This window comes from Malania oleifera, chromosome 10 (assembly GCF_029873635.1).
Source record: "Malania oleifera isolate guangnan ecotype guangnan chromosome 10, ASM2987363v1, whole genome shotgun sequence".
Taxonomy (NCBI): Eukaryota; Viridiplantae; Streptophyta; class Magnoliopsida; order Santalales; family Ximeniaceae; genus Malania; species Malania oleifera.
The window spans coordinates 76,372,911-76,385,024 of record NC_080426.1 but is presented as its reverse complement, the minus strand read 5'-3'; the positions used below and the strand labels follow the sequence as shown (position 1 = coordinate 76,385,024).

General features: G+C 38.0%; 1 protein-coding gene across 1 annotated transcript in view; it reads left to right on the top strand.

Annotated features, from left to right (window-relative positions):
• Positions 1–1,177: 1,177 nt before the first annotated feature.
• Positions 1,178–12,114, top strand: part of LOC131165793 (protein OSB2, chloroplastic-like) — a 49,119-nt gene continuing 38,182 nt past the window's right edge. Inside the window, exons 1-2 of the mRNA XM_058123868.1 lie at positions 1,178–2,792; positions 4,329–4,467. Coding sequence (XP_057979851.1) covers positions 2,284–2,792; positions 4,329–4,467 — 648 coding nt within the window. The 5' untranslated portion in view covers positions 1,178–2,283. The remainder of the gene's footprint in view (positions 2,793–4,328; positions 4,468–12,114) is intronic.

Below are 12,114 nucleotides of genomic sequence, written 5' to 3'. Positions count from 1 at the left end.
TTTGCTGTAAACTTACTAGTAAGATATAACTCTGCTCTTATTCAGCCACACTAGAATGGAATTAAACACATTCTATACTATTTGAAAGGTACATCTGATTTGAGTTTATTCTACTCGTTTGATTCCAAATCTTAACTAGTAGGATATGCAAATGCTGGATATCTATCTAATCCTTACAATGCTAAATTTCAAATTGGATATGTATTTCTTTACGGAAAAACGGTTATATCTTGGAAATCAATAAAGTAGACGGTTATAGCAACATCCTCTAATCATTCTAAAAATGCTAACTATCCATGAAGTTAGTAGAGAATGCGTGTGACTTAGATAAATGATTTCTTCTATCTAAGCAAATTATGGTCTTCAATCAATCAAGTGTATTCCAACAAATTTATATGAAGACAACGTTGCATGTATAGGTCAACTAGGAGGAGGATACATAAAGGGTGACCAAACGAAACATATCTCTCCAAAATTTTTCTATACACATGAACTCTAAAAGAATGGTGATACAAATGTTTAGTAGATCTGATAAAGCGGTAATCTAATAGATTTGTTCACCAAAGCTTTGCATATTATAACATTCAAGAAATTGGTTTGTCTAATTTGAATGAGACATTTAAAAATCTTAACAGAAGGAGTTAATATATGAGTGACATTTAAGTGAGAGTGTTATGAAAATCATAAATTATTAATAGTTGTCACTTTTTTGTTTTCCACCACCATATATTCTATGCTATCTTTATTGTCTTATAAAAGGATCCTCTCTTCTTCTTATTTTGATATACACAAAAAAGCTTGAAGTGGAGTACGCATAATTGAATCACGTAAAATTTCTGTCTCGACTCTATTTATTTTCTACATCTTTTATAATAAAAATGGTTAATTGATTTAAAACTCATTTATTGATGTAATTAGACTTCATTAGACATATATAAGAGAAGATTTTGAAATGCCAAAATTGTAATAATAGTCATGGTATAGGTATCACATAATGTTGACTTGTAGAGACCATACCATATTGCTAATTATAATTTTGAGGTGTTGGTTCACTCATCGGTCCCATTTTTAAATTTGAAGAAATAGCAGACACTCCATTTAAGGATATAAAATGAATCAAAATCCAATAGATGACCCATCCATTTAAACAAATTTAGATTTAATAACAGCTAATCTATTTATAAATTGATCAATCCCGAGTCGACCTGTTTTGGTAAATATTTTAGCCGAGTTTGAGTTGAGTCACCCGAAGGTGACCCGTTTATCTGCACTTGCTTTTGCTTCCTGTGCAGACTGCATCTTGCATTTGTTTCCTCCAAGCAGCAATATACCCCAGAATGGCTTCAACTGGGAAGCTTGATGTGGAAGTGGAGGTGAGTGGAATCTGGATAAGTTTCTGAACTTCTTCGCTGCCGGCGGAGTCATCAGCATCGGACGGATGTGGTACGGGGCAATTCTAATTAACTGATGGGTTGCTATGTTAATGTTTTGTGTGATGTTGAGGCTTTCGTGCTGGATCATGTTCGTGTTGGTCGGGGTGAGGAGTGATGGTGGCGGTGTTTCTTCAGCAGTAGCGGCGGAGGAAAGCGGCGGGGGAGGTGTGCCGACGGTGATCTTGTTGGGGGACTTGCTGGTGGATGTGGGGAACAGCAACCACTTGAATCTGTCTCTGGTCAAAGCCGATTTCCCCTACAACAGCCTCGACTTCCCTTCCCACAAACCCACCGGCCGCTTCACCAACGACAAGAACGCCGTTGATTTTCTTTGTACGTACTCAGCTTAATTTCTCTTCATTTATATATATATATATATATATATATATATGTTAAATTTCCCACAATTTTTAAGAATGTCTATTATATAAAATGTTTTAAAATATTTAAAATGTTTAAAAACTTTAAAATAAATAAATTATTTTTTTAAACGAGTGACTTGAACCGTTTATTAAATAAACGTTTACATAATAATCATTCATTAATAAATGGTAAACTCGAACCCGAATTCGAACTGAAATCTGATTAATGCTGACCCGTTTACGACCCGTCCGAATTCACTGTTAACCCGTTTTGCCACCCCCTCGTGCACTGGCTCGCTGCCTACACTCTACGCTGTCCTCCTGCATCCAATTAATTTTACTGGGTTGTTTCGCCGCTTTCGCGGTGATACCGGTCGAGGTCGGAGGGAGACACATTGTGGGCTGTTGCTGCGCTTCGACGTCCTTGTACCTCCCGAAAGCTCCAACAAAAAGCCCTAGTGCCTGGTCTCACTCTCGCCGTTGTTTACATGAGAATGAATATGCTATGTCGAGCATTGGTACATGCAGTGTCTCCCTCTTCGCCAACGAAACAGGGTGCCCTAGCGCAGTCACTCATCCTTCTTGATCAATCTCTTTCCGCTTTCTCTTCTTCTTCTTCTTCACTCTACTCCACAATTACCACTACCAGTTCTTTGAAAGAGAAAAAGCACATAAAGCAGAAATCACTAGAGTCAGCGTCGGCTTCGGCATCATCATCAACATTATCACCCCCGCAACCACCATCACCAAATGGTTCCGAATTGGCCCGGCAGGGAGAGAGGGACAAAGGGAAAGAGATCGAGAAATCGCTGAGGATGAACGTCTCCGCTGATTGGCCGAGGCCGAGCGAGATTCCATGGCAGGCTAAGGTCGTTAATTCAGTGAACCTGATTGGCACTGTCCGAGCTCCGGTTCGATTCCTAGACTCTTCTGGTCGCAAGCACTATGCTGGCACAGTCATCTCCCAAGACACTATTTCCGATGCTCCACCTCTTTGGTATTTATATGTGCTAACTTCGCCTCTGTTTTCCTTTTTATTTATTTATATGTGCTTATGCGTGCTTTCTCCAATATTTTTTCATTTTCTTCTCCCATTACTTAATACATGATTCTATTAGTAGGTTAATAATACTTATAATTAGGATAAAATTCAGGTAATCCACAAATCTGGGTTGGTCACTTTGAGCTCAGAGAGATCCTCATTCTTGAATATCAAAAGTTTGGGGTGTAAAATGATGAAATCTGATTTGGAGACTTGGCACTTTCTTTGGAACTTGGATACTACGTTGGGAAATGAAAGGAAAGGAAATTATGAAGGAATCCACTTTCTCATGTATAGATATCAAGGAAAATCAGATAAAATAGAATTTATTGTAAATCAATGAGCAAAATTTTTTTCTCTCATATAAATAATCTTTGCTTTTTGCTAATGTTCAGTTATATTTGATTTAATTTTCTTTCTTAATGGTATTTGAGATATAGGTAGTGTTTGGGAGCATGGATTTTGGACCTTAGATTTGGATTTGGGTGGATTTGGATCGATTTCATTGCAATTTTATACAACATGTCATCCAAATCCAATACAACTCCAAATCCAAGACCTCTCCAAACATGGGGACAAAAAAAATATGATGGAAAATTAATTTCTTTTCTTATATTCCTCTCCTCACAAAATCTTAGATCCAAATGGAGCCTAATTTTTTGAATGGTTGTTTGTGTTGTGGGAATTTTTTTTTTTCAGGAGCATTTTGTTCCATTTTATGTATCTCTCTTTTAGTGGGTACTTAATGAACGTAACATGTATTTGATGTTTTTCACCAATTAGGTGGTTTGCAGTGTTTGCCGTATATAGATTGTAGTTCATTTACTTCAGTGTAGGCCTTCTATAGCCTGATTTTTGAAATACTTGATCCGAGCATCTACATCCTTGGGTTTTCTTAGATCATTGGTTGTTAACATGTAATTGATGTTTCACCAAGTAGGTGGTTTGTAGTGTCTTCCGTGCATAGATTGTCTCATTTACTTCATTGTAGGGCTTTTATATTCTCTTAGCCTAATTCTTTGTAGTACCTGATTTTTGAGCATCTAATTCTTTGAATTTTCTTAGATCATTGGTCTTTTTTGCGCTAAGATCAGCTACAAATTCTAAAACATAACTAGATGTAGTCATGGTGATGTAGTAACTGAAGAATGTGTTCACTCCATTCCTTTCTTCTCCTAGATTTCTTAGAAATAGAACATAATTTTTATTAAAGAGTAATTACATTGAGATTGATACATGTTAAAATTATATTTTTGTTATGCATGCATTGTTATCTTGTTTCTTATCCTCATTTCATTGTAATTATGTTTTATTATCTAAAAAAAATCATAAACTTTTATTACTGTACCAAAATGGACATTATAATCTCATAATAGCAGTGATCTATCTATGTCTTCACCTGCTTTGTGTGGATTACATATTTTACTGTTTTCCAATCATTTTTTGCTCCATGTATTGAGATTTACCATTTTATTTATTTATTTAAATTAGGATTCCAGTAATATTTGAAGGTGATCTTGCACATATTGCTGCATGTCATTTGAAGGAAAAGGATTGTGTCTATATAGTTGGAAAACTAAATGCAGACCCGTCCCCATTCACTGCAAGCAAAGGTCAAACAAATATCCAGGTAAGGTACGGGTTTACACAACTTAAATTGCTATTGGTGGATTTTTTGCTGCCGTTTTGCCTAATGGCTTAAGTTGCTACATGGTGGGCCAACAATGTAAGCTACCTAGCACTCCCTTTTATACGTGACCCTAACTTGCATGTGAAGCGGCTGGTATATGATCTTGAATGGGTGCACAAACACAAACAAAATTTAGTACAGTACAGAAAACATAACTTAGAAAACAGAGATAAAAGGACTTGAACCCATAACAGAAGCTTTTAGATACCATGTTGGCGACCACTTTACTAAAAAGCTCAAGACTTGAGGTGGTGGGCGATCTATGTACATCATTAAATACAAATTACTTTTGTTGCATGAATTACTTTGAAACTACTTCTAGAAGTACTTTTCTGGATAAGTACTTATATGAAAAAGTACTTATCTAAAAGTAGTCTGAGATTACTTATTATAAGTACTGTTTCCAATAAGTATTTTTTTTTTAGAAAAATATTTTTTTTTCAAAAAATACTTATCTTCCTAAAAAAGTAGTTTGAAAAGAATGCTTTTTGAAATAACTACTTATTTAATTATAAACCAAATGTTACTTATTGACACAAGTATGTAGTTAAGTACTTTTCATAATACCTGCTTATTTTTTAAGACGTTCCAAGTTGGGGCTTAAACTTTGATTGCTGAAAAATAGTTTAGGGCTTCAAAAGATGTAGATTTATATGGGATTTTAGTTTTGTGTTTCTGTTTTGATGAAAATTTTTTTCTTGGGTTTATGATATAGGATATAGGAAAGGGAGAATAGAAGAAAGAGAAAGAATAGAGGGAAATATATGAAAGAGAGAAGAACAAGGGAAAGAAGGAAGAGAATAGTGAGAAATAGACAATAAGATAAAAAGGAGAAGAGAGAAGAAGGAACAAAGAGAAAGATGACAATAAGAGAGTGATTCAAACTAAAGGTGCGCATGGTTCAACTTGGCTCGATTATTCACTATTAATGTAAAACTAGATTGACCATTGTCGGTTTGGAAAATTTATGAAATGAAACCAAACTATAAATTGTGACAAGTCATGATGGTTTAGGTCAGTTTGGGTCAATGGCACAAAATTTAAAGTTGACTTTTAATTAAAATGGGGATGTAAAATGAGTCAACAGAGAATTGGAACATTGTAAAACATATAGTCTATGATAACCACAATGCGTGTGTTATGTGTGTAGAACACTCCTCCCTCTAATTGTCAATGCTCGTCACTATGGGTGTCACGAGCCAAGCTTGTTCAGGGCATTATGCTTGCCTATGACTCCTATAGTTTCATAATGCCCTAAATAAGCTTGGCCTTGAAGGGAGGAGTGTTCTACACACATAGCACACAAGATTGGCTCGTGAAACCTATAGTCACCATAGGTATAGGCTTTGACAATTGAAGGGAGGAATGTTCTACACACATAGCACACACATTGTGATTGTCATAAACTAAATGTTTTTTACATTGTTCTGATTCTAAATCGACTTGTTTTTCATGCCCATTTTAATTCTTTTTCTTTCTTCTATTCTCCCGTTCCTATAGGTTTCATGAGCCACACTTGTTTGACCATAAGAAAGTTTGATTGTTTTATTCGATAGCGTGGGTTGAGAGATATCCCTATTGATAATGATCGTTTCACTTGGGGAGCTTTTGAGCGAGCAAGGCCTACTCCCATATTGACGGATTTTGTTCACTAAAGGGTGGGAGGATGCTTTTCCTTTCATCTAGCAAATATCCTAGGCCTACCTTTGATCACTTTCCTCCCCTTCTAGAGTCCAATCCTATGTAGTGGGGGCCGAATGGGCCCATTCCTTTATGCTTTGAGAACATGTTGTTAACTCATCCTTCCCTCTAAGAGGATGTTAAAAGTTTGTGGAATGAGTTTCGAGTGGAGGGTTGGGAGGGTTTTGAATTTTTGAAGTTGAAATTCTTGAAATTGAAGTTGATAGCTTGGAATATGGAGACTTTTGGTAATGTCACAGCTGCAAAAAAAAAAGAGGGATCCTCACTAAAATTGTAGCTCTGGATAGGTTAAAAGAGTGTGGTCTTCTCAAGGAAGAGGGTAGGTGTAGGAAGGTCAAGCTTAGAAATGAGTTATACATCCTTCTTTTGGGAGAAATGAGTTAGACATCCTCCTTTTGAGAGAAGACATGAGTTGGTTTAAAAAAATCTAGGGTGAAATGGGTTAAGAAGGGGGATTGCAATTCTGGTTATTTCCATGAGGTTGCAAATGGGAGAAGGAGGAAAAGTTACATCAAAGAGTTGATTTTGGACTCTGGTAAGGTGGTGAGGGGTAAAGACCAAATAGAAGTAGAGATCACTAATTTCTACAAATCCCTTTTTTTGAAGGAAATCCTAAATAGACCGATGGTGGAAGGCCTTGATTGGAGTCCTATGAGAACTTTGACCAGTGGTTGGAAAGACCGTTTGAGGTTGAGGATATTGAAAAAACAGCTTTTGGAATGGGTGGAGACAAGGCCCCTAGCTTGGATGGTTTTTCGATGGCTTCTTTGAAGAAAATTGGGGTTTGTTAGAAGTGTATATCCTCAAATTTTTTGAAGAGTTTCATAATAAGGGTATGGTGAATACTAGTGCTAATTCCACTTTTATCACCCTTATCCCTAAGAAGAAGGGAGTTGGAAGAGTTAGGGACTTTACCGATTAGCCTTGTCACTAGCTTTTATAAAATTTTGTCTAAAGTCCTTGCTAATAGACTCAGAATTGTCTTAGGGGAAATTATCACCTTGGCTCAAGTCGCTTTTATCCATGACAGATGTATATTAGATGCGGTGTCGGTGGCCAACAAGGTGGTAGAGGATGTGAAGAGGAGGGCCAGAAAGGGTATTGTTGTTAAAGTAGATTTTGAGAAAGCCTTTGATATGATCAATTGGGGTTTTTTAAATAAGGTGAAAAGCAACAAAGTCTTGGGCCTCTATGGAGAAAGTGAATAAATTGTTGTCTCACTTCATCCCATTTGTCTATTATTGTCAATGATCAACAGAGAGATTGGTTCAATGCCTCTAGAAGCCATAGACAAAGGGATCCTCTACCCCCTTTTTTGTTCACCTTAGATGTTGATACCCTTAGTATGTTGTTCTTTCATGCTCAGGCTAGTGGGTGATGAGAGGCCTTTGTGTGGGGAGGGTGGTAGTGGATCTCTAGTTTGTTGATGACACTTTGTTTATCCTTGAGGACAATTTTGCAAAGTTTAAGAAAGCTATTTTGTTGCTCGAAATCTTTGAAAAGATCTTGGGTCTTAAAATCAAATTGTTCAAGAGTGGTTTAGCTGGCATTAACACAGTGATGTAGGATGAGAAGTGGCCATTTGGATGGATCATTTTGACTCAAAATTTTCAAGACGCTCCTCACGGCGCCTGGTGCCCCTCTGCGCCTCATCATGCCTCACTGCGCCTCTTGCAGGTCGCCTCACCACGCATGTTATGAGGTGCTGGCCTCCTCGCCTCTCTGCGCCTCGCACCTAGGGCGTGCTTTTAACTACTATGAGCGCACCATGTAAGATGAGATTCATAGAGGACACTGTATAATTGGTATTTAGGTAGACTTGAAGAGAGAGCTCATGGTAGAATATTAAGGACAATGTGTGGTGCAAACTGTGAGATTTTAAGCACACTGGTATAGGTTCTTTGCTTTGATGTTGGATATCTGAGATGTTATATAATGAGCTCTCAAACAGTCCCCCAAATTATTTTCAGGACTAGCCTCCTTTCTTGATGGACTCTGCTTCAACCTATAATTAGGAGATTTCAACTCCAATGCCCCTATGAAATTGTTCTCCAATTTCTTCTCCCTAATAGACTACATTCCATCTGAAAAATTGTCTTGCTAGCTGTTGTTGGTGATTGCTGGGGCAAAGGTTTAGATGAGATGGGTGACAGCAACCTGTGGTTCCACATGACGACTAATAGCAGAGTGGCGAACATAGGTGAGAGGCCTGCCATAGGAGGTGCAGCAAGTAGGAACAAAGATCTCATTGGCGGGGACAAAGATATTATAGATGGTGAGCCAAGCCTGAGCCCAAAACTTTGAGATCATTCTAAGTCGAGCTCGACCCCACTGACCCAAGCCCGAATATGTTGAAGCTCAACTCAGTTTGGCTGTTTGCAGCCCTAGGATTATGCATGTGTTTCCTGTGTCACTTGATGCCACTTTCTTAAGCTGGTTATGTTTTTCCCTTTCAGTAATTAAATTTTTTTTCTAAATTATCTTTCATAATTCAAATTATCTAAAACCACAATTTTAGTATTGCCTTTCTACCTTTTAACTGAACAATTGTGGACTTGTGGTTGCTTAGAAGATGCACAAAGGTAATCTAACGAAAATAAAGACTAAAATGAAGAGTTGGGGCCTGGTCTACCCCTAGAGAGAGTATTGCTAGGTAGGTAGAGTCCCATCTTGTCACTCATTTGATGGGTCTAGCATTTCTCAAGCTAGTAGCTCCTTTGTGTAGTGCCATCACCATCACACTAGAGGTCACATAGCACTTGTTGTCCCCGACAGGCCTTATCCTTGGAGCATGAATGGCATGCTTTATCGAATTAAATCTGATTTCATCACTTCAGCCTGCCCTAGACTGATGGAATCCTTTGCATGCTAATAGATATGGAAGTTGAAGATCTTAAGTAAAGACTTGGCGTCAAGTTGATTTCTTAATCCATCAGTTCACAGAAGGAAAGAAAAGTAGTCTTCTTGAAGTTTTCCGCCATTTCTTTCTTAGTAAAGACGGATAGGAATCTTTTTTTTCTTTCGGTGGGTTCCTATGTCATGAGCTCTTAGAATACTAGAAAATCTGGGAACAGAGAATCTTGTTGCCTATTGCTAAATAATGAAGTTAAATGGATTCAACAACAATTCTGTGAATTTTGGACAGAAAATTCCATTTATCCATGGGTGAAAACGACTAGAAACCTAGGAGGTTCTTTGATCATTCATTTGGTGTCAAACAAACTTGGATGTATGATTGTAATTGAGAAACTACTATATTCTGGGGGATGATTCTCTCCGTACATTCCAGAGGGAGAGGAGGCTTTAGGGTGGTGGATTTTCTGCAAATCACTGAAAGAAGATGAAGGCATATTACTACAAAATATGCAGAAAATACTGGGGGTTTTTGAGTAGAAATTGTGGTTCCTAGGATGTAGAGAAGTATGATGGAGAGAGCCTTGTAAATAATGGTCTTCCAAATGAGCCTAGTTATGCAAGAGTGGTGAAGGATGGAGGTTTTGTTGATCGGAGGAGGAATTCCAGTGATTCCAGTCAGGAAATTCAGCAAGGAAAGTCATTTAGTTTGGAAAGTGTGGATTTGGGAGGGAGAGATTTTTGGGCAGTATCTAAACCCAAATCTGTTTCAAAATTTTAAAAATTTCCTCTTAAGGCTGCTGGTTTCACAGGAAGGTGTTGAGTTTGGAAAGTGTGGATTTGAGAGGGAGAGATTTTCAGGCAGTATATAGGCCCAAAATATGTTTCAAATAAAAAAAGATTTCCTCCTAAGGCTGCTGCTTTGAAAGTTAGGCTGATGGTAATTGAAGTGCAAAAAATTTTTACATTGCGAATTATGGGCCTGGAGGACTTACTCTAAAGCCTGTATATTCGGTAGGCCCAAGAAAGAATAAGTGGGCTGGCTTAGCAGGTTTAGCCTGGGTTCGAAAAGAGAAGCCCAATTTAACTAAAAACTCAGGATACTCTGAGGGGCCTTGTTTGAATGGGGGCCTGGATTTGTTGCCTTTGGGGGAGACAGACAAATCATGTGGGTTGCTGAAGCTGCCAGAGAGATCAAATAGAGAGTTGGAGATGCTTGAGAAATCAAGGAGGGAGGAGAAACCTGCGAAGGTGGCTCCATGCATCCCAACTAATATGGAAGAATTAGAGGAATCTCAGAAAGTACTGAAAGGGAAATCCGTTGTTTGTCCCTCTTTCCAATAGACCAGAAGTGAAGTTATCAAGGTTTTAGAAGAATATTCGGTTTTTGCAAATAAAGAAGATCTTACAAAGAAGGCTGGATTCTTAGAGAAATTTGTGGAAAATACAGCATAAAGTATGGAGATGGGCAGGGAATCTGACGTGAAGAATTTAGAGTCTAATACACAAAGATGCAGTCTTCCTGATTTTTATACTGAATTGGAAGATTGGTACGGAGATGATAACAACTTGCTGCTGGAACAGATTAGGGAATACGAGGATGCTTGTCTGATTTTATTTCAGATGAAAGATGTGGAAAATTCAGAGGCTACTGAGGAACTAAAAAAAGTATGGATGAAGATTGAAATGAAAATACAAAGTAAGAGGCTTTTCTGAAGGAGGTAGGGAATTGTAACAGGTTTGCCCTTTCTGATTGACCCGGGAAGGATTTTTCAAGCTTTTCAATAGGCTCAAGGAATCTTTTTGATGAGGAAGCTTTTGCTGCTAATACTTTCATGGATAATTCTTTTTGTACCCAGTCTTTATTCCATCTTGTGACTGATCCTAAATCTGGGCTAATAAATTCCGAAACTTGTAATGAGTTGGTTAATTCTGGCATAGGTATGCTGCCTATGCCTGTGGCTGACCTAATCAGAATGAATCACCTTTCTTGGCTTAGGAATTAGGTTCTGTAGGAGAGACGTTAACTCTTCAAAGATAAGACGGACAGCTGGGGCCCACAGGAGCTTATAGACAGATGGGGTTGCTCTCTAGTTAATCCTTTAGGCCAGAATGTTAAGGTTGTTCTCTCCCCTAGAACCTGTGAGAGGAAAAAGATGAGAGTGGAGAAAGAATTGCAAAAATTAGCCTCTACCATTAACTATGGAGGGGGGAAGCTTAAGACAGTTAGGTGCAGTAAGGTGGTAGAATGAAGATTTTGAGCTGGAATATTAGGGGTCTGGGCTGCCCTGGTAAACATCATTAGATTAAGGATATCATTGTTAAGGTAGCTCCATACGTAGTTATGCTTTAAGAGTCTAAATTAGAGGTGGTGGGCGGTTTTCTTGTTGGGAGCATTTAGGACTCTAGATTCAAAGATTGGGTCTGGTTAGCGTCCACAAGTTCCTCGGGGGGTATTGTAATAATTTGGGACACCAAATTTGTAAGCAAATAAGATGTTCTTATTGGTTCTTTTTTCTCTTTTGTTCATTTAGATGTCAAAGGTAAAGGCCAATGTGGTTTACCTCGGTCTATGGATCGAATAAGCCTCGGTTGAGGGGCATTTTTTGGGATGAATTAGCTGCAAATTTTAGAAATTGTTCCCCTCATTGTTGTTTGGGGGTGATTTAATGTTATTAGGTCCATTAATGGGAAGTTGGGAGGTTCTAGAATCACCTCAAGCATGAGGGGTTTTAATATTTTGATTAGGAAGTGTGATTTGAGGGATATTCCACTCTCAAATGCCTAGATTATTTGGTTTGTTGATGGCAATAGGACTGGCTACCAGGATTGATAGGTTTCTGTTTACCACTAAATGTGAAGATACGTTTTCCAACCTTTACTCAAGAAGTAGTCCCTAGACTGATTTTTAATCATTGCCCTTTGGTTCTTAAATATAATCTCGTTAAGTGGGGTCATACTCCGTTTAGATTTGAAAACATGTGGTTACCTCATTTGGATTTTCAGAGCTAGGTTAGGCATTGGTGGGGTGAG